The following is a 25,679-nucleotide window of genomic DNA, read 5'->3' as shown; positions in this document are numbered from 1 at the left end:
TGACTCCTACCCCACATATTTTTACTAAAAAAGCTCCCTCTATTTGGGGAGAAACCCACAAGCTTCAACGTTTCTAAAATAAATAATGATGTAGGATGATAAAGAAAAGAAAAAGGTTGTTAAATCAATCCTCAGTGATCATAAACTACAGAAATTAAGCCACAATTATTTTTAATAATAGGAGTGTATCCAACTGTATAGTTGGGAAGAATTTTAATTTGGTTCATAAATTTCAACTCGTAAAGCATGCTATCTCTAAGCATCATGCTCTTTCAGGTACTGCTCGTTCCTATACTTCGAATACAATGGAAGGTCAAGAGCTCTCTCTGCAATTCTCCCATCCTCGTGAATCTTAGCCACGAGACTCTCAAGGGTTGGAAAGTTGGCCTGCTTAGTGATAATATTGCCGAGATTTTAGTGAAAGTGGTGAGCATGGCAATCAACAATTTAGAACATGCTAGTTATTTTACAAATAATACCTCTGGCCGAATATATCCAACGACAACAAGTCTCAAGTCCTCGTTGTAGAAATCGTCATCAAATTCATGAAGTAGCCATGGTTCCTGTATCGAATATGAATATTAACCAGAAAGTGATACAGCAACCTAACATTCTGAACTGTTATACTTACAATAGTCTTTTCTTTATTGTCAAAAAATGGATTCCAACCAATGCTCATGACCATTTTAAAGACGCCTCTCATTGATAAACCGGCCCAACCGAAATACACGCCCGATGGATGTTCTGAAAGGACATCTGAATATCCTTCTGCAGATAAATTCGCTGGGAAAAGCAAGACAAGTTTGTAAGTATTATAATGGAAAGAAATCTGCTTGCAGAAATCGAGGTTAATAACAGTACAGGAAGAGCACTCTTTCGCATGTTACTCTTAAGTTTGCTCAATAAGGACTATGAGATGAGACCAGGAATCAAATAACTCCAGAAAGTTTGGTAAGTGAACACCAGATGGATAAGTTTGGCAATTCTTACATACTGCTGATTTTAAGGTCAAATGAGCAACCTACTGAAATGGGAAAGGTCTGTTGAATTATCACACACCTGTAGGAATCCCAAGTACTTTTGAGCCACGCCCATATCCCTTGACAACGGGACCTCCAATGTACAAAGGATTAATTGGTAAGGTGTTCTCTACCCCTATAGTCAAAAGTCAAGAATTGTGACAAAAATTAAGGTTGATGCACAGAAAAACTCAACTGGAAAGGTTGAGAATTGAGATGGTTAAAAAGGTTTGTGGTATATACAATCTTCAAATGGAGGCAGGCCCCACTTTTCAGGCTGAAAGTCAAGTAGTGAATTGATCACCTCATCTGCTGAAGAGTAGAGATGAGACTTTTTCTGAAGGGATGGTACAGCAACCACCTTCATCCCAGCAGCTTTACCAGCTGTAACACCTGGACTGGTGGACCATGTTGAGAGAGAAGTTATAGACTGTGAGTTAATATCTTCACATAGGAAATTCCAATATTTAAAATTTGAATAGATCAGATGCTTACACGGAATCCTCAATTACGAGGCACCTTGAGGGTTCAAGATTTAACCTTTTTGCTGATTCAAGGAATCTTTAACAATGAAAGCATTGTTAGAACTGTTGATTGATTGCTTCAAAAGGAAATACTTAAAGAAATTTTGAAGAGCAGTCAGCCATCTGAAATGGCTATACATTGTCAGTTCTTAATGGGCTACTTGCAAAGGAAACTTTTAATCAAATTAGAGAGAGTAGACAGAAAATAGTTGCATCTTACATTTCAGGAGACGGTTTGCCCGTTCTAACTTCATCGCTACCAATGATCACAGAAAATGAGTCTTTCCAGCCTATGCAATCATAAAATCAAGAAGCTGAATACATAAATAGCAATCACAAACAAGTGTAAAAGCCTCAATGATCAGCACTTTCAATCGGAACAAATAAACATGTTACATTCTCTGAGCAAACATACCCGGATGAAAAGAAATTTTGGTTTCTATGTTTTCCCTAGTTGAGTTTGAAGCCAATGCAATTGGCACTCTGTGACCAGTGAAATGTTTAATCAACCGATTTGCTCCTGGAAGTGCTTTAATGTTGCACCACCTGAAGTAGAAATCACCAAAAGACGCCTAAAGAAAAGTTCTTCCAAACTAAAAGTATTCTGGCATGACATGGATCATATTGTAGATGTAATACATTTGCATAATCAACAATCCAATAGAATAATAAAATTCCATTTCCTCAATGAAACTGCCCAAAGAAAAATAAAGAAATAATAACCTCATGAACTAATTAATATTATGTAGTTCAAAGAACATAAAATGCTGAATTATTATAAATTCCAACCCACCCAGTAACATCTGCCTTCAAATGCATACGGTGTGGTCTGACAAATTCTATGTGTTAAGAAGTTCCATTACTCAAAACACTTCTTAATAATAACAAAGTAACCATTACAATACACGATCTGAGATTGAAGTCTTGTATTTAGCAAATAGCACCATGATCCAGGCAATGAAATGAAACAACAATTCACCGAGCCAAGAAAATTCAGGAAAAAATATCAAAAGTAAATTGGGAGGTCCAAGAAAAAATAAATAGTCTGATAAATGCTTTATGCTATTTTCATAACCAAAGCCAAACTAACAAGAAATATCCAGTTGCAAGTAACTTGAAAAGCTAAAAACCAGTGTTCAAAGATCAACGAGCTGTTAATTTAACATAAACAACAGAATATATATGGTGCCACAAACTACGGATTAATAAATATGCACATAAATTTACAGATGGTAATTAGAACAACACCAGTTGTTTGTAAGTTTGCCGAGACAAGAGAGTTTAAAGCATATGACATTGCCACAGGTCGCAACCCAGAAAAATCATGTCGCGTTTGGAATGAATGCAGTGTTTTCAATTTAGAACTGCCACTGTGTATCACCACAGCAATTTGCAACATAATGTAAAACCATGAAATCTCACTATTGACCTTAAACGGTTGAAGAACTTATAACCAAGAGGAAAGCAAAATAGTTACTTACCTCTCCGCAAACAAAGGGGAAATCTGTGACATCAGTTCGGCTGATGTGCAAGAAAGCCCGTAATCTTCAATGATGACAGCTGCAGACTCAAATGGTGTCTTCCCAACAACCCTTTGGGCTTCTCTTCCATCCCATTGCTTTCCATACTTGCCCAAAAAAGATTTTAGAACTTCATTCACTATGCCATCTGCTATAGTTTGGTGTGGGAGACAGAAATTCGGCAGTGGAGAGAAAAGGAAAGACAAGGACACTAAAAGTTAACACAATTGCTAGCTGGTTAATATATTTATACAATACCAAGTCGAAATAGGGAGTCTAGGTATGGAAGCTATCAAATAGATAACACATTTTTCACAAGCAGAAAAAAACAATTTCAATGCCTTAAAATAGAGTTGCTGATAGAAACAAGTATTATGTAACAACAGTAAGCAATACTAAAGTTGATCCACATTGTTGAGAATACAATAGGACCTGTATTTAGAAGTGTTCCATCCAGATCAAGAATGACGCCAGATACAATCATTTTTAGAGAGCTTGAGATGGAGCTCTTGATCATTACACGTTGGTCTCATCTACATAGATCATATTCCCATTGGTGAACCATGCCTAAAATATAAAGAAGATCAGTATAAATCAATGACAAGAATAATTATAACAGATATAAGCTGACTAACACTCTGATTCGAATGTTGTCACAGTTAGTCACATTTGATGTTCAAAAAGAATTAAGTCGTCATGCTCATATACTGGATTACACCTAAATCCGGAAAAAATGGAAACATTCATGCTTACACAAGCAAGATGACATTTTTTAAAAATTGTAAATTAAGGCAAACCGTTTTGTTTTTGTTTTTGGTTTTTTTTTTGTTTGAAAATTAAGGATATAAACACTACTTCTACCTTAGTGTTTTTTTGTTATGTTACATACTTTTTAAAACACCTTTTAAAATCTAAGTCAAACTTTAAAAACAAAATTCGTTTCTATTTTTAAATTTTGCTAAGAATTCAAAAGAAAGTTGAAAAACATATCAAAGAAATTATGGCCAGCATAATCTTTTTAAAAAAGTTTCCTCGATCCAAGTTTTCAAAACCCTGCAAGATTGGAGATACTAAACGACAATGTCCAGGATGCATTAATTTACTTGGCAAGCAAGTGCCAGAGGACCAGATGTATACTTCAAGCTCAGGACCACCTCGACACCGAAAAAAGTATAAATTGCAGCTGGTAAAAGAAACCATTTCGGTATTTCTGAGAATGAAATTGAGAAGTGCATCCCCTCCACCCCAGAACGCAAACATAAGTAAACCAAAAACCAAAAAGGTAACGGAGCAGTCAGTAGAGCGCCCACCGTCCCCAGAAATCAATACACGGCAGGATATGAATGACGGCAGAATTGTGTTTCTCTGTCTGTTAATTCTCTCAAGAGTGAAGAAAACAAAATGGAAGAGAAGGTGAATTTAACCATTGTGTCAACCGTCCCGTGCAGAAAACCAATTTTTATAAATTATATATATTATAAAAAAAGGAACAAGAATATGGAATCTCTCCACAGGCTTCCCGCAGCCCAAGGAACTCCAAACAAAAAATTGAGAAGAAAAGAATACAGTTTAGCTTAATTAATTCAATCCAAATTACAAAATGGAACCCTCGGAATTCTTAACCCCGTACAGATTCGGAAGTATCGAAATCAGACAATAATTTGTAGAATTATGTTGATGAAAAGAAATGGGGAGCATCAAGATGCAGCAGAATTTATCACCTGAGCATGAGATGGATGAATACGATGGATCCGAACAAGATGAAGGAACACTTCGCCTGAAGCTATGCATAAAACTTGGAGTCCAATAGCTTTTCAAGAAAAAAAAAGGAGTTGCTTTGCTACCAGTGGACCAAGAAGCCGACTTCGTGGAATGGAAATTAACAGTTCAAAGTTGAGAAAATATTTATATTTAACTATTAACAATAAGTCGTTGTAGTATAGTGGTGAGTATTCCCGCCTGTCACGCGGGTGACCCGGGTTCGATCCCCGGCAACGGCGATTTTTCATTTTTTTTGTTGCTTTTTTAATATTTATTAAGACGGATTGATCCTTATTCCTTAACCGTTTCTATTTACTCATTTTAATTTCTCATGCATCAACTCTTCTCTTTATTGTTTCCAAGAAATAAAAAATAAAAAAATACTCCTCTTTATAAAAAATTTATCTCCATATGAAATATTTTTTCAAAAAAATATTTAATTAGAGTGATAACTAAACTTATCGTGCATTGGGTCATAACAAATTCACGATTTCATGTTTTTAAGGTTTTTAAATATAATTTTAAAACATATAAAAATTCATGAGAATTCAAGATTCCTACATTAACTAGGATAATTTTACTTTTAGTTTACTGTTATTATATTTTTCTACTGTGACAAGAACAATATTTGATCATCGCTGGTAGTAAGGAGGCAAATATTATTATTTTCTTTTTTCTAATACAACAATATCAAGTGGGTGGAGATTCAAATTCAGATTAAAAAGAGATTAACCGTAACAAATCCCTCTTTTGTTCATTACATTATTTAGAACAGTGTGTAACAGAGCAATGGCAATGGCCAATCCTCACAATTATGTCTTCTTCCTTTTTTAAGATAAAAGAATGGTTTTGTTATTATCTAGTGGTTGGAATTTGGAGAAGAGAGGAAGAAAAGCGACCAAGTCAAGAGGTAGAAGACAGAGAGGGGAAATGTTTTGAAAATGTTTGGATGAACAGCGCGCCAAGTGGATGATTGATGAACCAATGTAATAATTTCCCCATCCTCTAAAACGTCCGGCGGTCAACTTTTTACGTTCATCCCGATTGCAACACATCTAATTAATTACACCGATTCCCATTCTCAAATCTTCTCTAATTTCTCTATACCCATATTGGGGTGTTGGAAGTTTTACTTTCTTTTTCTACCTTCTTTCCTTTTCTCTTCCTCATTGGACGAAGACCCGTTACCAAGAGCTTCGTCTAGGAAAAGAAAAAGACCAAAATTTTCAACCCCCTTTCTTTCTTTGTACTTCTTACAGAAATTTTGAAAAGAAAACATAAAACATTGGGGAGGGAAGAAGACAAAGAGAAGATTTGAGGGTGACCATAAAAAACAGACAAGATGAACGATCTATTCTCGAATTCGTTCAAGAAGTACACGGATCTGAAGCAGCAGGCGTACCTGGACAGCATGGAGGCTGGGAATGAGAGCGTGAATTTGGACAGATTCTTCGAGGATGTCGAGAATGTTAAGGAGGACATGCGGCAGGTTGAGAGTCTGTACAAGAAATTGCAGCAGGCCAACGAGGAGTGCAAGATTGTGCACAATGCCAAGACCATGAAGGAGCTCAGGGCCAGAATGGAGGCCGATGTAGCCCAGGTTCTCAAACGAGTCAAATTGGTCAAGGGGAAGCTCGAAGCTCTCGAGCGCTCCAATGCCGCCCACCGGAACCTCCCCGGCTGTGGCCCCGGCTCCTCCGCCGACCGCACCCGCACCTCCGTCGTCAGCGGCTTGGGCAAGAAACTCAAAGACGTCATGGACGATTTCCAGGGCCTCCGAGCTCGGATGAATGCCGAGTACAAAGAAACCGTCGAGCGAAGGTATAGTCGAAATTGAAATTGTTAAGAAAGGTAGAACGGAGGGAAATTGAAATGTGTTAAGAATGAATAAACCACCATTTGATCAAGGGTAGAAATCATAGTAAAGGGGAAGGAATTAACTACAAGGGTGTTCGAGTTCGATAATAATTAATAAACCATCACTCGATCCAAAAGAGATTGGAAAATTGCAACAAAACTAGAAATTACAATAAAAGATGTATTAATTATAGAGATTTAAAACAGGATTTTTGATACCATGTTAAAGATGAATAAAGCACCATTCGATCCAAAAGTTTAAACTGATGAGTTGCGTAATTTTAATTCATGCATGGATATCTCAACGAAGTGGATTTTGTTTCGTGGGACAGGTACTTCACGGTGACGGGGCAGAAAGCGAACGAGGAGACAATAGAGAATTTGATATCGAGCGGGGAGAGCGAGAGCTTCCTGCAGAAGGCGATCCAAGAACAGGGGAGGGGCCAGATAATGGACACCATATCAGAGATTCAGGAGCGACACGACGCTGTGAAGGAGATAGAGAAGAATTTGATAGAGCTGCATCAGATATTCTTGGACATGGCGGCTCTGGTGGAGGCCCAGGGCCACCAGCTGAACGACATCGAGAGCCATGTCGCGCATGCCAACTCCTTCGTCAGAAGAGGAACAGAGCAGCTTCAGGAGGCCAGAGAGTACCAGAAGAGCTCCAGAAAGTGGACTTGTTATGCAGTCATTTTGGGCATCATTCTCGTCATCATCCTCCTCTTCCCAATCTTGACTTCGGTTTTACCTCACTTGTTGAAGTAGAAGCTTTGTTTTTTTTGCAAATATCGCTTCTGGTTTCCACTGCCCCAAATGCCCCAACGCACGACAACAAAGAACAGAGGAGAGCAGAGGAAGATTAGAACGAGAGATTTTTATTTGATTTTATTCATTTCTAAGTGGCGTTCTTCTGAGGATGTGTTGCTCTTGGTACATAGCTGTAAATGTTTCATAGAGAATTTGCTTTCAATTGGTTTCTGAAAGTACTTTCAATTTGGGACGTCCTCTTAGTTGCTCAAAATTTGTACAGCCAAAAGATCCAATACAAAATTTCACTTCATTTATTTCATCATTTCTCGATTCATGCCTTCCTTTCTTTCTATTTCTATAACTATTAGGTGTTTTTAGTAAAACCAAAGATAAAAATACACGTGGTCATGTCTAAAGTGAACAATATCATATTATCGTTGAAGAAAATCTTTACGAGTACCAGTGTTAGATGTTTTTTTTATGTATGTAATTCTTCCTTCAAATAAAGTCGAAAAAGTAGTGTTTATATCGCAAAAGAAGTTTGTTTTACGCCACTAATTTGTTCTAAAGAAAAAAAAAAGAAACAAAAGAAGTTTTACAAACCTATAATTTCTTGCTATTATAGAACATTTCTATAAATTACGATACCAATGTTTTTGGTTTTTTTACAAATAAAAATAAAATAAAGTAATTTCCTTTTTTTTTTTTTTGCCCCCATCAAAATTTACCCAAAAGAAGAAAAGTTCCAATGGACTGTAGATTCAGTTATCTCCATGGTTCACCATATCCCAGTACTTCTTCAACGACTGTTCCCTCTGCAACCTCATCTCCTCGTTGAACTTCCTAATAAAATCCTCCACTCGCCGATTCAAATCGTCCTGACTCAGCGACGGCTCCTTCCTCAGCTTCATCGCCTGAGGTGACAATGTCTCATTCGTCCTGTCCCTGAAAGTTTCCGATTTCTTCACCGGCGACGACTCAACCTGGCCGGCGTAAATCTGACGGCCGTGATTCTCCCAGGTCTCGCACTTCTTCATGTGCCTGCTCAGCGGCATTGCTCTGCCTTCCGTTATCGCCTTCCACGTGTTCTCGAGCGTCTCGTGCCGTTTCGCCTTCGATACAACTCCAAGCGCTTTTCCGCCTGAAAAGTTAACCGGAAAACAGATCGCCGATCAGAATATTATTATTTTTCTCCTTCAGAAACGGTTACTGTTTATCCAATGAGAAATTCTCAACCTAACGATCTTTACGGCCGTGTTTGGCTTTTCCCCTAATTATTTAATTTGTGCGTGAAAACGACGCTCACATTAGAACGCAAGTGGTAGCTGTAAGCCAAAGTTGATTTTAATTTCATAGCGAAGGAGAGACGTAACGAAACTGACTACACCGCCGGTTATTTCTCCCCGACGCCGACCAAAAAGTTCTTAGAGTTCCGATTCTCACTATTTTTCGAATCTCTAGGTAATCTAACGCTCGCTTGCAGAACTTGAAAGTAGTGTGAAATAAATAATAAATAAATAAATCATTACCTTCAGGACTCGCTTTAGACGATTTCCGGTGGCCGAACCTGGAGGAAACGAGAGGTTTCTCCGGCAATTTCATCTTCTCCGGCGATTTCCAGGGCGGGATGTCCGATATTACAAATTTATCCTCATCTTCTGCTTCAGCCTCAACGGAGCTAATCGCCTCGATAACCTTCACTTCCGGAACGATTACTTCTTCTCTCTGCGAGATCACCTCCGCCATAGCCTTCGCTTCCGGAGCAATTACCTCTTCTCTCTGCAAATTAATCGCCTCGATAGCCTTCACTTCCGAAACAATCAGTTCCTCTATCTGTTCGTGAGCCACCGGCGATTCTGGAATAGTAAATTCCGGAACAATCTCCCTGTACCTCACATCCTCTGGAATCTTAGTTGCAGAAGGAATCTCAGCGTAACCGTCCGCTTCCTTGTGCTGGAAGCGCGTGGATGCGACGATGGAGATGATGATGCCGTTGATGATAATGTAAACGTAAGGAGGCCTCAGGAAAGAGATCATGGAGTTCCAAATCAGATAAACGTACACAACTGAAAACTCAGCAACCAAAGGAACAGAGACCTTCAGAGCCAGAGCCATGGAAACGACTCCGGCAGACATCAGCAGAGCCTTCAAAGAGAGCAACCACGCCATTTTCCCGTTTCTTAGTCTGCCGTCGTAATCTGAAACTTCGCCGGTGATGTTTCCGGTCGGAGGTGAAAAGACTGAGAGTGTCCTTATTCGGAGTGCGAGAAGGGAGTGGATGTGGTGTGGGATCGTGGTTTGTTTGGGCGCTTCATTATATAGGGAGAGAGTGAAGGGACACGGTTTGGGACGGAAGCTGAGCCGTTGGATTGGACTGGGAGGAAGATGGACGGCTGGCGATGAAGAGCTAGATACTACGTGGACTGCGGAATTGGGTCAAATAATCCAAGCGGTTCGAGGGTGGGTGGCCCAGAAATTAAAGAAGCGGAAGCAAAATAAATAAAGAGAAGCATTGAAGTGATGGTGTCACGAAAAGAGATTATTATTTATTTATTTGTTCATTTAAAGAACCGTTAAAAACCATATAGAATAATGTGAATGTGGAGCCCTATGTTTTCAAATATTAAAAAACAATAAATAATAATAATAATGAGGTTTGAGTTTAGCCCTTTATTTTGTCATTGTGAAGAAAAATTATAATAGTAAAATAAGGTGTGGTCGAATCAAACGGAAGGTTGTAATCTTGAAGGAACTTTGTTTGTATTATAAGAAAATCTTTACTTACGTGCACCAATTATGTGCGTGTATATATACATATATATATTTATTGTGTTTTTAATTAAAACTAATAAGTAGAAAAATAGATATTAGAAAAAATGGTATTTCGTTTTATTTTTGAGAAAGTATGGTAGTTCGTTTTCTAATATAGAAAACTTGACAAATAGATCACATTGACAGTGGTCTCCACTAGATAAATTTAGTATAAGTAACTTCGTTACACTCTCATCCGAGCAAAGAATAAAAAAAGCTATGCTATTCATCCAAAGAAATTATCAACTGACTAAATTTTACGGAAAAGTGTAGATTCAATAATCCATCATAATTGAATCTAGGGGTGGATCTACAGTGGACTAAGGAGGACTCGAGCCCCCTCAAACCTTTTTAGACGTCGTTGTTGAGCCTCGCTGTTATAAAAATTATAATAGGAAGAAATAGTATATTATATATTAAAATTATATTATATAATTAGAAATATAAAAAAAATATATACATGTTGGTGGGATATTCAAACCTAATAATCTAAAAGTAAGATTCTTATTCCACGCTCTCCAAGTGTAGCCACCTTACTCATTCGAACTTAAATAAAAAAAAATTTCAATCTTTGCATATACATTGTCGTCTCTTTGGACTGATTGTTGTTGACAAAACTTATTTTTAACAAATTATCGAGATTTGATTGTTTTTCTTTTATATAATTTTTAATTTTAATTTTGTAGTGTCTAAGAAGTTGATGATTTGGAGATTAATGTCTAAGACACATTTTATCTTTTAACTTTAAATCATATTGAACCTTAAATTTGAGGTTAATTTAATTGTAATAATGAGTAAAAAAAAGTGTCAATATAAGTTTAGCTTAACGGTAATTGGAAAATGCCTCTAACCAAGAGTTCATGAATTCCAATCCTCGTCCCCATATTTTTCCTTCTTTATCGTACCATATTTTTATGTATGTTGTGCCTCTAGATAGACCTAACAAAAATATTTATCCCATACAAATTCGAGTACATTACAACTTTAAAGAGGATATGTTTTTAATAGTATATTACATTGCTCGCTTGCTTCCCAACCCTGGACAATAAATTTTGGGGGGGGGGGGGGGGGGGGGGGGGGGCATCTTTCCAATTAATTACAGATGGGCATCCGCAACTTTTTTTCTCTTTTTCTTTTTGGGTTTAAAGCTACGCTTTACTGCCATTTTAGGCATTTTTCAATCTCAGCCAACCCCTTTAATCTCCCAACACTTTTTTTCGAAGTAATATTTGTTTATTAAGAAAAAAAATCCCTAATCCCTCAACGGTCGTTTCATTGACCGTTACTCCCGGAGGATGTTCCACGATCCTGAAGCGGTGGCCCACCGGCTGCGGGGTGGCTCTGCCTCCGCCCTTGCACGTGTGTGACAGCTCCCGCCACCGCGCCCCTCCTTGCCGACCACGCATTCCATTCCATTCAATCCAATCCTATCTATTCAAAACAAAATCCTTCCTTCTTTATTAAACTATTTCAAATTATGATATTTTCTTAATATGTCCGTTCAGAATCTCCTTTCTATTTTCCCTCTCGATTTACCTCGTTGGAAGTATTTATTTTCATGGCTTTTTTTTCCTTTTTAATAAACGTCTAATATTTTAATAGGGAATAATATTATTGTCAAGGAGTCAAATTGACCACAAACGTGTGGCCCTCTCCTGTTGAGACACGTGTATCCTTACCTCAATTCAAATACGAAGCACGTGTCCAAAAACAAGACTCAACTCAGCTCCGATTTAAAAAAGATTCTGACTGAAAATTCGCTTGCAACTAAGTATCAATTCTGCTAGTAGTGGATCTTCTAATTATCGATGAAATATCCGTTAAATGATATATACATAGGCTATAATAATAGAACCACACATTCCAGTATCCTCTTATAAAAAGCAGAGTCTCACATTTTCAAAGGTATGCAATATTTGTATTTAACTGCTCATCTCAACATCAACTTAGACCAATTATTATCTTAGATTTTGGAGTTTACATGATCAAGTACCACATAGATAAGTCGCATCAGAGTCCAATATCAAATTGTCTGTTGACGTGTCACCTTGATTAGAAACGCACATCAACAAATGATATAATTATTAGATTCTTTTAAGCCACCTAAAATTCCATACATTATCATTATAAATATAATACATTTAATATATCCAGCATTAAATGACAGCATGTTATATTTATATATTCATTATTTCTCAGTAATCAAAATCTTATTTAAATATATTGAACTACCGAAGTTCAGACGATTGCTCTATATTCTTCTAATATGTTCTATCAAAATCAATTTACGTTTGATTAAATTATTAGAAAAACAAACACAATGGAAAATTCGAAACATAATTATTATCAAACCAACCTTTCATATTTTTACTGGTTCTAAGGAAAAGAAAATATTGTTTTCAATGAAAATAGTATGATTTAATAGGAGAATAATTTGAGTTATTTAAAAGATTTTTTGGGAGCATTTTTCTTCTAATATCTACAAAGAGGATAAGGTTGGATAAACTTACCATTATAATTACAAATGTGTATCAACTTAATTAACAATTTAATTAAATAAAATCTCTCTTTCTCCCCTAACACCTCAATTACGTCATCTTAATTAATGGAAACTTAAATGGTGTCGAGAATGTGAAATTCAATCTGCGAGTGTGATTAAAAATTTCACAACCAAAGTACACGTGGGCCATATTTATTAGTTGAGTCCATTCAAGTCAACCTCGAAGAATGTTGACTTTACATTAAAATTTTAATGAGTTTACACGTATTGGTAGCCATCTCAATCGGTTAGTGTAAGTAATATAAAAATCAATTTCAAAGATAAATTAAATAAATAAATGAAAGAAGAAGACATCTAAGTCAATAAAGGTATTTGCCTTGTTAATAACTTAATATACATAGTGTACTTAAAAAAAAAACTTAATATAGATATAGTAAAATACTTTTTACCTCTCTCTACCTTTAGATGATATTGATCAAATGTTAATTCTATTAATTAATCACAACATTATTTAGTCAAAAGTTTCAATCTGTTATTTTTTTATTATACTAAAAATAAAATAAAATAATATTTTCCTAAAAACTAGATTCAATATATACTTTAGCAATTTATTCAAGTCGGATGAGTTATTATGATTTATGGCTTAGTTTTAAAGATGAATAAATGATCAATCAACCCAAAAAGCTTAAACTGATGAGTTGGGTAAATTTAATTCATTTATTTGAATTCTAACACTCATCCTCACTTGTAGGCTTGGAAAATTATATCGAGACCCAACAAGTAAATGCGCACGGGTCCGAACATAAGACCTCCTGCTCTGATACCATTTTAAAGATGAATAAACGACCAATCAACCCAAAAATTTAAGCTTTTGGGTTGAGTATTGATTTGTCCATCTTTAATATAGTATAAAGAAATTAAACTAATTACACAACTTATATGTACAATATTGAAAAATTAAACTGAATTAGTTAACAATATCTAATACTTAGTTAGGTAAAAAACAAAAAAAAAATAATAATAAAAGAAAACCTTATAAATTGGCAGGCGGTCAATCTCATGGGTGTGCATGTGCTACTTGTTAAATTAAAATAGGAACGTTTTCTAGAAAAAAAAATTTGGGATATTTTTTAACATTAAAAATATGAGGCGTTTCTAATGAATAAAATATATTTTAATATCATATCATGTTGATTAAAAGAAAAAATTTGACAATTTTAACAATTTCTTGAAAATTTGGAGAAGAAATTATAAAATTATAAAAAATAAATTTAAACTTTTTAAATAATATAAATTAAATTGGAAAGATCATAAACATTCTATACTAAAACATATATATAGTGAAATTAAAAGCACTATTAAAACAGAATTAGTATTTAAGGATGGGTTCAAAATTTTGAAAATATAAATGCATCCTTCATCATTAAATGTTGAAACTACACACAATAAATTGCAGCGACATTAAAATATTAAATGAGAAGAAATGAAAGCTACATATATATATATATATATATATTTATTTATTATGAAAATCTTATGGTTGCGTAAAATCCTAATTCTGTGTGGAAATTTCGGCATCAGCTCGAAATTTTGTGGGTCCCAATGGGAAAGCCATTAATCAGACTGAATCGACTGGTTTAGGACCAAAATATTTGAAAGAACTGAAAAAAATTCGTGCATATTTTTTTTTCATTTTTTCCGTTTTAATTGAAGTGCAAGAAATTCGTGTATCTAATCAATCAATTAATTAACTTATGATAATTGAAGTTTAACGCGTATTAATGGAAGAAACTCATTGATCACGACTCATTAAATGGAAAATCTATGGCTGTTTGGTAATTGGTTGCCAAGGATTTTACTGGAAAAGTTCAAAGAGAAAAGAGAAAGAAAAAATGCTTTGGCACTTTCTTTCAACCGACATGGAATTTGGATTAACTGTTGATTCTGTCAACTTTGATGTTAAGTTTGGGCAAATGACATTTCTCTTTCTTATTTTTCGTTTATTTTCCGTTTATCTTTCTTTTATGGATTCTGTTTTTATACTATTTTTTTAATAAATAAATAAAGTAGATTTTTTAATGGAAATTAATTTTTAATAAAATATTTAATGTTACCTGAGTCGATAATGATAAAATAATACATTTATTTATGTTTTTGAAGAAAAATGAAAATGAAAACAATAAATAATAAATTTGATTTTATTACTTATATTTATCAAATATTTAGGTTTTTCAAAAATTAAAAACGAAAAACAAAAAACAAGAAATAAAAATATTATCAAGCGGTAGGGAGTGTTTTTGGCTAATAACACAGTTATCTTTTTATAAGGTAATTTAATCCAAAAATAAAGTAGAAATATCAATATTTTTGAAACTAACACACTAAAAATTTTAATTATAAAATTTCAAGTGTTAAAGTGTGGAGTTTATATTTTAAAAACATGACGTGATATACTTTTGAATTAAAACTACTAGTGCTTAATAAAATCTAAAGTATGTGATATTAGTTAATATTCAGCTAGCAATGTTGTTCATTGTAATATTATACGAAAGTTTTGACTATTTCTTTCATCTAGAAAATCTTAGTTCTTAAGTCATCGTATATAATATATCATAAATTTTTTAATAATTAGTTTGAGTTTTAAGGATCTAATTGACAAGTGTCCTTTCGATGAGAATTATCTTAATGTATAAAAAAAAATATACAGGCAACATTTTCTATTTGATTAGAATATAGTATATTTTAGATAATTTTCAAATTAATTCTTAATCTTTTAAAATTTCTAAATTTATCAAAAATTTTAAATGAGGTCAGTTAGATTCTAAAATTGTTAAAATTTGTTAAAAAAAAGATTAATGTATTACTAAATCATTGTTTTATTGACACATGTATTTAGAGTCAAGCCATGATCGTGTCACGACCCAGCAAAACCTATCAACAAGGACCTAACCCATGAAAAACTATTCAATGTTCATATTATTGATATAGAAAATAATATAGAAAAATGGGGTATGGCAGTTAGCAGAGGTAGTTAATAAAGTATGGTTCGTAGACAATAATACAAATATAAAACAATGACATGACAGATATAATCCTCATCTTCCCCTACATGGCATTGCTGAGAGCTGACACTTACAAAAGAAAAAGAAAAAAAGATTAAAATATAAGACATGATCGTTAATTGTCCATGCTTTCACACTGCCCATAACTGATAAAACAATAGTAGATATGGAGGATATGGCCTCCCCACAACTGACCACCGACGACTCATTACAAGTTGCCCAAATTTCTCAATTTTCATGAACAAAAGTTTAATACAAAAAAAAAAAAAAAGTATTTGTTCTAATCAATAGATTACATACTTTTTTTTAACAAAAACAACATATTTAAAATCATACTTTATATTTTATAAATTAAAAAAGAAACTAAAAAAATAGGGCCGGGTGCTATTTTTATTTATTTATTTTATTTTTAATTTTAGTATTAAATTATGCTGTTTTTCATAATTTCTGTTTTGAAAGAAGCGTGTTGTCAAAATTGTCCGTAGTTCAGACAGCTAAGAACAGGACAGTGGAGTCGATTTACGGAGGAACCTTCGGGGAAGTTAAATTAAAGGGCTTGAGAAAATTTTGTTTTCACGATGACGACAAATCGTTTGTTAACCAAACCAACGGATAATTAAGAGGGCTGTAAAAAACATACCCACCACCTAACAAATCCTCTTCCCGGCCGGTCAAATTGTCAACGAAAATGGAGAATTAGACCGCCGACACGTCGGATCGGATGGTGGAGAAAAGCTTGAAACAGTTAAAAAAAGACTTCCTTCCCGGTCAAAGTAGAGGCTCCGGCTCCACTGCCGCCGTAACTGACTCACCGTCCACGCTTCTCTTGGCTGACACGTGTCGGTGATTGCACCACAGAATATTCCCTGCCATCTAGCTTAATTCTTCCTATGCCAGGCCTAATTTTTGTTTTTGTTCATAATATATAGATTATAGAATATTGGTCAACAATTTAAAGCGTTTTATTTTTCTCTCTCTCTTTTACAAAAACTCAATAAAAATGTGACCATTTATGCCAACTTTCTTAAATATAGAATTAAAGTTTATCATTAATCATAACATTCACATTGATCTCATTGCTTCTTTAGTTAATGAATGTTAAGATGTAATTAACATAAAAAATAGGGCGAGACACCATTTTTCCATGCTTCATGGCCTTTAAGAAAAAATAAAATAAAGGAATAGATATTTTATTATTACTATTATTAGGAGAAGATTAAGTTCTTTGTCTAAACTCTAAAACATGATCAAAATTATAGATTTTTCACAAATGTTAAAGATGTCTTTCTTTCAAGTGGTTTGTTTAGAGATTGGACAATAAAGCCTAAAGCAACATTATCTTCTACCAAATTCTATCTATTTTCTTGAAAAGAAACAGTTTCACTGCAGTTTTACGAAAAAAATGTATGTTTTTCCAAATATATTATAATGTTTGACGTTGACCATATCCCCAGAACTTCACCAATATATTTTTTCCTACTTTGAAAAAAAATTCCATACTCCTATTATCAGACTGTCGGGCAAGTGCCCACATATTGTTTCAACAACAAAAATTTCTAGTCTAAATTCTGCTTCCTTGAGTACATATTTTTCCCCTTACTGTTGAAGACAACCTAACTGAAAGTGAGAAAATAGCAGCCCATCATAAGCGCCATTCATTATATATATACAAGACTTGTCAAATAGCAATCTTCACCACATTTTCATCAAAGCTACTTCCAGCACTAATCGTTCTTTTTCATTTTCAGTTTCCTTTCAACTTCTCCACTGTAAGGTCCAACATTGAAGGCATACTGCTGGAAAACAGAGAAGACAATCATCTCTAAACATATCAACACGTTCTGGAAAGCCTCTTCAACATGTTCAACGTCTAACCATATATGGGTTGACCGAATAATGCCCACTGCAACAAGTATATCTAGCACTACGCCCTGAAAAGTGGACCGCGTGTCAAGACAGAGTAAGAACAGTAATATAAGCAGTGTATCTTCATGTAGTAGGATTAAAGTGGGCACTAATTCAATGAAGGAAAAAAGGAAGAAGAAGTTATCATATTCTTTAACAATACTATACATGTGGAAACTCAGAGGGTATGGAGAAACTATAATCATTAGATGTCAAAGGTATACGGATCATGGATGAGTGAATCTGTTGAAAAAAAATTAGGTTCTGCTAAAACTAACAGAATCATGTACGATTTCAGTCAATTTGCCTCAATGCTAAAAGTCATTATGAATCTTTGTTGAGGGGTTTATCCGTCATGAGCTGTTTCCACATTACTTTGCTTCCATAAATTAAGAAAAAGGCAACAATATATGGAAAAAGTACAAGTATGACCATGAGTTCTAGATGTGTCACTGTTAGATCATACTGGTAGAATTCATAGAGATTCCAATTCAGCTTTTGCAAATGTCCCATGTGGTGGTCACAAATTTTGTGTATGCTATCGAGTTTACATGTCCTAAAAGCTCCCCTGTTAAGGATCTCACATTGAGAAGATCGGGGACTTAAAATTTTTTATATACATGGACTACTTTTCTCATTATCAATTGATTTCGAAATGAAACTCTACAAATATTAAGATGGTATCAAACAAAGGCCAACAAGCTCAACTGAGCATCTGGTCCAAAAAAAAAGAAAGAAAAGGATAGATTGGTGAGCCCAAAAAGAGTCATCATCTTCATCTTGAGATGTCAAAAAACTAATGAAGTAAACAAATACGTAGTAGCAAGACGAGGGCAGAAAAGAAATACAAAAATGCTTGAAATAGAGATAAAGTCCAAATTATAGCTCCTTGGTCCTAGACTTAAAAAAAAAAAAAAAAAAAGTTTCTTGTGTTTGAGCTTAGTGCTGCAGTTGACGGTTTTCTCGTTCTCATATTATTTGTAATTTTTCCAGGGGGTTGTTTGGGGGAGTTATAAAAAAAATCACAAGATTTCTTATTCACGGTAAAAGACCTGAATTAGTGTGTTTTACCTGCCAAAAGCAGAAGAATACAATTCCTTTGATGCACATGAACTTGGCCAATGGGTTGTGCGGTTTAAGTTCCTTGGCAAAAACATGGTAGAAGACAACCAGAGAATACATAGCCAAAGAAACTGAAATATTGAGGATGATGGTAAATGTCCATCTTAACCAGCTAGGATACATTCCCAATAGTTGCAGTGCTATCATCAAAATAGAGCAAACAGGGCGGATGACAACAAATTGCCATGTCCAATGTTTGAGAAGTAATAGATGTCGATGGTCCAAACGGACAATTCGAGGCTGCAAGTGATAAAACAGTTAATTTTCATCCCAGGTAAAAGTTACGAGTATATGAAAAGCGTATCAAAATTAAAGAAGAAATCAGTAGTTTGATGTCCAAAGGGCCCCAACAAAAAAGGAAGATGAAAATCCTATTGATCCCAAAGACAACAGACGAGTCCAATCTAGCAATTAAGATGCAATGCATGACATCTCATACCTGAAATAGTGTTATTGGAAATGAATGATGAATTTCTCTTCCTTTGATTTCATCTGGTATGACATTTTTGCTCATAGATATATTCAGGTAGCTATACATCAAAGCCATGAACTTAGCAATTACCTGTCATCCAACACACATACAGTCAATTAAGGTTAACTCAACTAGAATGGGTACGAGGCAAAGAGAAAATAAACTGTGTTAAAATGACTCACCAAGGCTTCATAACATTCCTTAACAGAATCCAGAAACATGAAGAATTCCTTGCTCCCCTTGATATCTAGCAAACCCACAAATGAGTCAATTGCATATACGGGAGCCATTAATATAATAACTATTATGGCCTTTTGCTCCTTAGGATTCTTCCAGTAAAAGAGATGCTGCGATAACAACTGCACGGTGTAATGCATTGTCAGCATCACAGAGAACCCAGATCCTAATACAGTCAGCTGTTCAGGATTCAATGTGGATAAATCCATTATTCAGCAGCAGAAACAAACCCTATAACAGGATCTGCAAATACGCCAACAGTGATTAATATTTAGGAAAACAATTCCTAGAATCAGCAAAAACAAATAGCTTTCAACATAATAAATGCTATAGCTATTTGTGTGCATTAACAAAATTAAACATATTATATTATCGGCCTAAACAATCTGGAGTAGCCGAGTAGGGAAATTTATCTCCTACAACTACAAATTCTCGGTTTAGAACTCATGGATAATTTAAGTAAATTGGAGGGCAGAGTTAAACGAACTTTCATAAAATCGAGGAGGCTTTCAGGTTTCGGCGACCAGTATTTGGGATTTGGAGGTGGGGGGGCAACGAAAGCTTATAACTAAACTAGACTTTCAGATTCACAGCGATCTATGGGGAGTTGTCTCTGACTTGAATAGAAATTCGGATTTCAGATTACTCACTTCGTGTCGCAATTGAATGGTTCGCTGCTATTGGTTGTGCTCCATTACAGTCAATCAGTGACCGGTTTCTGCCGCGCCGATGGATTCACAGAGTAAAATTTTAAGATTAAGAATGGGGAAGACGAAAGAGATTGACGCAGAAAATGTTCATCGTGACAACATGTCAAAAGGGCTTTTCTTTTTTTCTTTTTTTAAATAAATATAATAAGTTTTTATTATTTTAACTGAGGCCTGGCTTACAGCGAAAGGGAACGAGAGAATTTAAAATAAGTGTAATGTAAAAAAATTCAATATTTTTATTTACTAAAAGAATGATTGTTTACTGTTTAAGACTATAATTACGTGATTTATGAGCGAATAAAAGAAAAAGAAATTAAAACATATATAATAGTGAGGCTCACAAAAATGAGAGAATAACAATCACATTCTTCATCCTCTCCTTAGAGTAATCAATCAATTTGATACTTTTCAAATAGAATTAAAATTCATGAGGAGCAAAAGGGCGATCCCTTTTACTCATTTTAATTTTGAACGATTGTTTTAAATATATTATATAATTATGATTTCTGAGTGACACTCAACGTAATCTATCTTAAGGTTATAATTCAACACTTGCCGAAATTAAAGGGTAAAAAAGATAAAGTTTTGCCTACAAAATTTTTGTACCAATTCATAGTGATTGACAACCATATTCTTTTCCCTTATGTTCATTTTAAGAAGTAAGAATATTTTTTGGCAATAAAAAAAGAAAGAAGAAGTAGAATATTTTGATATTAGCTGGTCAACGAATTCAACACCCCCATTAAATTTTGACAAGTAAACAGAGACTATCGAATTTTTAGTAATAATCAGTTAAGAAAAGATAGAAGCTGAAGTACTTAGTAATAAATATTTTCTTACTTACCATTTATCATTGAAGAATTAACAACTATTTATTTTATTTTCTCTCTTTTTACTTATCTATTTATCTATCTAATTATTAGAAAAAACCTACATAAGCAAGGAACTAAATTTTATCCATAAAAGGATAGGTGCTCACAAGTGACGAGTAACCGTTTTAAAATCCATCCAACCATTTTGATCAAAGATTGAAGCAGAGTTGGCTTGTTGTAATGTACAACATGAGCTGCTTCAACTTGGATGGAAACCAATAAGGCCCCAAAATTCCTCTTCATTTTTGTAATTAAATTCCCCCAGACCACAAACCTGACTTCAGTATTTCAACTCTTTAAGATAAAGCAAAACGAGTCACCCATGCCCCAACTTTGCTTGGCGTCCAAAGCCAAGTTTCAATTTCCTGCCACTTCAATATGTGCAAATATTTCTTTCTAATTACTTGCACTCAATGAACACCTCTCTCACACTACAAATCATCTCTCTCTATATATTCAAAGCGATTGATCATCAAAGGGGGGAAAATGTGGCTGTTTAGACTATTTCTGGTTTTGCTGAGTTTTGCTTTCCTGGTTCTCCCCAGTGCTCAAGCATGGAGCAAAGAAGGCCACGTTCTAACATGCCAAATTGCACAGGTAACTTGAACAACAAACTTATAAAAATGGATAACATAATTCAATTCACTCGAATTAATATGCTCTCTGTTTTGTTTTAAATACAGGGCCTCCTGAATCCAGACGCAACAGAGGCCGTCCAAAATTTACTACCGGAAAATGTCGACGGAAACCTGTCGGCGTTGTGTGTTTGGCCGGACCAAATCCGACATTGGTATCGGTATCGCTGGACCAGTCCTCTTCACTTCATTGACACGCCCGATAATTCCTGTTCTTTCCTCTACACGAGTAACCATTTTTTCTTCTCTCTTTCATCAAACAATCTTGTCCATTTTTTATTCTTTGGATTTTTAATTGGTGGCTGTTTATAGGAGATTGCCACGACAACGGCGGCGTCGAGAACATGTGCGTCGCCGGCGCCGTTCGCAATTTCACCACTCAGCTCGCGCACTACGCAGAAGGGGGCTCCGATCGTCGACGTAATTAACCCGACCCGGCTCCGGTCCAAACCCGATTTGTTTTATTTTACTTAAACCCGATTATTTTTTTTGAAGACGACGATTTTTCATGGTTACTGCAGATAACTTGACCGGGGCGTTATTATTTCTATCGCACTTCCTTGGGGATATTCATCAGGTAAATAAAATATTGATTAAAATATTAAATAATCTAATTTAGTCCATTTAATTTGAAAAACTCCATTTCTCAAAAAAAAAAAAAAAAAAAAAAATCCAATTTGATCTTTATTTGAGCTGAATTTTATGTTGTTCTCTGTAATTTAAAACCTCTTAATTTAGTATGCAGATCAAACTTTACAAATTATTTCCATTATACCATATTGAATACGAGTTAATGATTGGTATTTTATTTGAATTATTATATTAATTAATCGTGTCGGCTTAAAGATAAGTGAAATGTAAGTGTATTATCCAATAAATTTTTAGATATATCAGAACAAACTAAAATTTTTAAAATTATAGAGGCCACCCTTAAAAAAGTTTGAATAGCAAAAGAAATTTTATCCTCCGACTCCTCTATTTGATGAGATAGTCATTTTCCTTCTTAGTTTTTTTAATCTTTAACGAACAACTAATAATCAAAGGTAGTTTATGTAGTTTTTGAAAGAAAGAAGAGGTACATCGAAATTAATGAAACTAAAACTATAAGAAGTGAAAGGAGTAATTTAACCTAAAATGTCTATATCGATATGAAAAATTTTAATTAATTATCCGAGTGTAATTGTAAATTACAATTAACCCGGTGGTTTTACATCCAGCCAATGCACGTGGGGTTCACGAGCGACGAGGGAGGGAACACCATAAACTTACGGTGGTACCGCCACAAGTCCAATCTACACCACGTAAGCCCTAAGAAATAATTTAGACTTATAGCTTGAAATTAATTAATTATGACAATTCTTACTAATTAGGGAAAAAAAAAAAAACCACTGACGCAGGTGTGGGATAGGGAGATTATTCTCACAGCTCTAGCAGATTATTACGACAAGGACTCGGGCCTCCTCCTACAAGACATACAAAGGAATTTGACCCATGTAATTAATATAATTTATTTTACATTAATTAGGATAATATATATTAGTTTATAAGCTCATTTTTTAATACTAACTCAATTCTTGTAGGGAATTTGGACCCATGAGATTCCAACATGGCAGCATTGCGAAGATCTTGATTCATGCGTAAACAAGTATATGTTTATTTATATATTTGATCTCTCTATTTTAATTTTTTTCTCTCTAAATAATGCTTCATTTTTTCCTTTTTTTTAATGGAGGTGGGCTGAGGAGAGTATAAGCTTAGCTTGCAAGTGGGGTTATGAAGGAGTTGAGGCTGGTACAACTTTAGCAGGTAAATCTAATCAAACTTAAATTAATGGTCTTTCTTTAGTATAATAATAGGAAAGTAGATTTAAATTCACGATTTCTTGGTTGGTTCGGAATATATATGTCTGTTCAAATAGGCTAAATTAAGTTCCTTAATTATAACATAAATAATGAAGAATCAATAATCAAATTAAGTCCATTATTGGTTCTCTATTTATTTTAATAATGGATTAGTTATACTAAGTCTTCAATAATGAAGAATCAATATTCAAATTAGGCCCATTACCTGTCCTCTATTCATCTTAATAATGGGTTGGTTATACTGAAGTATTTTTTATATTTAGGGGCCTGCTTTAGATTATTTTGTTTTTAAAAAAACTGGATTTGTTTGTTAACATTTTATTTGTCTCACAGTCCATATTTAGAATAATTGTGAAAAATTATAAGAAATACTATAATGTTTTATGTTCACTTTTCAATTTGAAAAAAAGAAATTAAGTTTATTACATTATTCAGTTTATCGCTTTTGTATTTCATTTTTCGGGAACATTTTTGAAGTTTAATCAAAATATTAAAACATAAACACATTTTAAAAACTATCTTGTCAAGTTTTAAAAGATCTAGATATGGCCAATTTGAAAACATTAAGAAAAGGAACAAAATGAATATAGTAAAGTATACATTTCCAATAAAAAACAACAGTATCTATCAGGAAAAATATGGAGCAGTTTTTCTAAAATAATTTGGGTAGCTAATTAAGAGATAATATTCTCTAAATTTTTTTTTAAAAAAAGCTAATTAAGAGATGATAAATCTCTAACCAATGTGATTTTTGGGCAGAGGATTACTTCGATTCAAGGATGCCAATAGTGATGAAACGCATTGCTGAAGGTGGAGTCCGGTTGGCCATGCTTTTGAACCGGGTTTTTTCTGATGGAGGAGGAGGATTCGCCTCCTCAACTTGATTATTAATCCGACCGCTACATTTAATATAATATTAGCCAACAAAAACTCTCTCTTCTGTTTTTATGTTTATAAAATTAAATTTCTTTCTTTATTTCTGTAACATAGTAGTAGCAAATGCAGTAGAATCAGTTTATTACGTTTAAATCGTAGATTTGAATTCTCTCCACTTAATTTGTAATGTTATATTGTAAAGAAGAAATCTAACGATCATTGACTAACAATCTTGTTGAATGAGAAATTTCGGCTAATTACTAAAGGTCACGTCACAAAATTAAAATTACATTTAGGACCAATGACAAATTTACACGTGTCCTAAGTTAATTTTTAAATCGACGAATCAAATTGTGTCACATGTCCCTCTTATGGTTGTCCGATGAAATCAACTAATTGTATCAAAACCAGACTGGGTCCAAGCACTATAAATAGAGGGGTCACCTCTATTTGAAAGAAGGAGAAGAAGGATTGGGAAAGATCAAGAAGCATTGGAGATTCAGAGCATTCGGAGCATTCACAACCGTTCAAAGTGCGAAGCATCCAGAACCAACAAGACTCGATGAACTGAAGACTCGAAGAACGGAAGACTCGAAGACTACGAGACTTCAAGAATTCTAAATATTCTCTTCGCCAAGCAACCGGCCGAAGAACTTCACAAGCTACAAGCCGAAGACTTCATCAACCTACAAACTTTGCCAAGCATCAAGCTTCACAGCCGAAACTCTAAAGATTCTTCAATACGCTCGAATCTGAAGGTGCAAACTCATTGTGAGAACAAGCTCACAAGCCCTCGAATTAAAGTTCACATCTGAGAAAATTACTCAGATGATCATACATTAGAGATTGTAACACTACATATATATTCAATACAATACAAGTTCATAAATTCGAGTTTTCTCTTATTGGATTTCTCGTCGAACAGATCTCTTTAGAAAATTATTTTCAAATGAAAATCAATAAATAAATAAATAAAGCTTTCTGATATCTTTCTTTGTCACTCTAGCAAAATTGTCTTTTTAAAACGATAGTTTTCAGTATACATTGTTCTTACGTAGTGTTCTTATAATAAGAATGATAGGGTACATCTATATATTGAATAGATTTTTTTTTTCTTTTAATTAGTAGAACATGTGGGTGTGAGGATTCAAACTTCCAATTTTGTTGTTGGTAGAATAGTT

General features: G+C 34.3%; 5 protein-coding genes and 1 non-coding gene across 8 annotated transcripts; 3 read left to right on the top strand and 3 right to left on the bottom strand.

The window, feature by feature from the left end:
* Window positions 1–116: 116 nt before the first annotated feature.
* On the bottom strand, window positions 117–4,946 carry FMN/FHY (riboflavin kinase/FMN hydrolase). 3 transcript variants are annotated; one of them, XM_088122088.1, is made up of 11 exons: window positions 4,785–4,946; window positions 3,496–3,630; window positions 3,025–3,274; window positions 1,959–2,089; window positions 1,764–1,833; window positions 1,515–1,580; window positions 1,263–1,417; window positions 1,060–1,155; window positions 632–783; window positions 480–563; window positions 117–387 (listed from the first exon to the last, which is right to left on the bottom strand). In XM_088122088.1, the coding sequence occupies exons 2-11, from the start codon at window positions 3,578–3,580 to the stop codon at window positions 256–258; spliced, it is 1,221 nt and encodes a 406-aa protein (XP_087978214.1). In that variant the 5' UTR covers window positions 3,581–3,630; window positions 4,785–4,946; the 3' UTR covers window positions 117–255. The 3 variants fall into 3 exon arrangements, with proteins under 3 accessions (XP_087978214.1, XP_022140231.1, XP_022140232.1); XM_022284539.2 differs by having other exon boundaries at window positions 3,025–3,214; window positions 4,785–4,945; XM_022284540.2 differs by having other exon boundaries at window positions 3,025–3,211; window positions 4,785–4,945.
* Window positions 4,947–4,991: 45 nt separating this feature from the next.
* TRNAD-GUC (transfer RNA aspartic acid (anticodon GUC)) lies at window positions 4,992–5,063 on the top strand. The gene has a single exon. It is a non-coding gene; the product is annotated as a tRNA-Asp (tRNA).
* Window positions 5,064–5,856: 793 nt separating this feature from the next.
* On the top strand, window positions 5,857–7,751 carry LOC111010872 (syntaxin-124-like). Its single transcript, XM_022284451.2, has 2 exons — window positions 5,857–6,645; window positions 7,014–7,751. The coding sequence occupies exons 1-2, from the start codon at window positions 6,167–6,169 to the stop codon at window positions 7,447–7,449; spliced, it is 915 nt and encodes a 304-aa protein (XP_022140143.1). The 5' UTR covers window positions 5,857–6,166; the 3' UTR covers window positions 7,450–7,751.
* A 276-nt stretch (window positions 7,752–8,027) lies between these two features.
* On the bottom strand, window positions 8,028–9,743 carry LOC111010652 (uncharacterized). The gene is made up of 2 exons (XM_022284146.2): window positions 8,964–9,743; window positions 8,028–8,575 (listed from the first exon to the last, which is right to left on the bottom strand). Exons 1-2 carry the CDS (start codon window positions 9,601–9,603, stop codon window positions 8,196–8,198), a joined length of 1,020 nt encoding a protein of 339 aa, XP_022139838.1. The 5' UTR covers window positions 9,604–9,743; the 3' UTR covers window positions 8,028–8,195.
* Window positions 9,744–17,264: 7,521 nt separating this feature from the next.
* On the bottom strand, window positions 17,265–20,376 carry LOC111010967 (uncharacterized). Its single transcript, XM_022284566.2, has 5 exons — window positions 20,194–20,376; window positions 19,489–19,786; window positions 19,274–19,396; window positions 18,784–19,074; window positions 17,265–17,738 (listed from the first exon to the last, which is right to left on the bottom strand). Exons 2-5 carry the CDS (start codon window positions 19,750–19,752, stop codon window positions 17,532–17,534), a joined length of 885 nt encoding a protein of 294 aa, XP_022140258.1. The 5' UTR covers window positions 19,753–19,786; window positions 20,194–20,376; the 3' UTR covers window positions 17,265–17,531.
* Window positions 20,377–21,577: 1,201 nt separating this feature from the next.
* On the top strand, window positions 21,578–24,763 carry BFN1 (bifunctional nuclease i). Its single transcript, XM_022284468.2, has 9 exons — window positions 21,578–21,722; window positions 21,809–21,989; window positions 22,073–22,180; window positions 22,282–22,337; window positions 22,978–23,061; window positions 23,158–23,253; window positions 23,341–23,405; window positions 23,493–23,566; window positions 24,382–24,763. Exons 1-9 carry the CDS (start codon window positions 21,612–21,614, stop codon window positions 24,504–24,506), a joined length of 900 nt encoding a protein of 299 aa, XP_022140160.2. The 5' UTR covers window positions 21,578–21,611; the 3' UTR covers window positions 24,507–24,763.
* The last annotated feature ends 916 nt before the right edge of the window (window positions 24,764–25,679 follow it).

This window comes from Momordica charantia (genome assembly GCF_013281855.1).
Source record: "Momordica charantia cultivar OHB3-1 chromosome 3 unlocalized genomic scaffold, Mcharantia_2.0 BLBB01000003.1, whole genome shotgun sequence".
In the NCBI taxonomy this organism is placed as follows: domain Eukaryota; kingdom Viridiplantae; phylum Streptophyta; class Magnoliopsida; order Cucurbitales; family Cucurbitaceae; genus Momordica; species Momordica charantia.
Note: the sequence above shows the minus strand (reverse complement) of the source record. Positions and strands in the feature narration are given on the sequence as shown.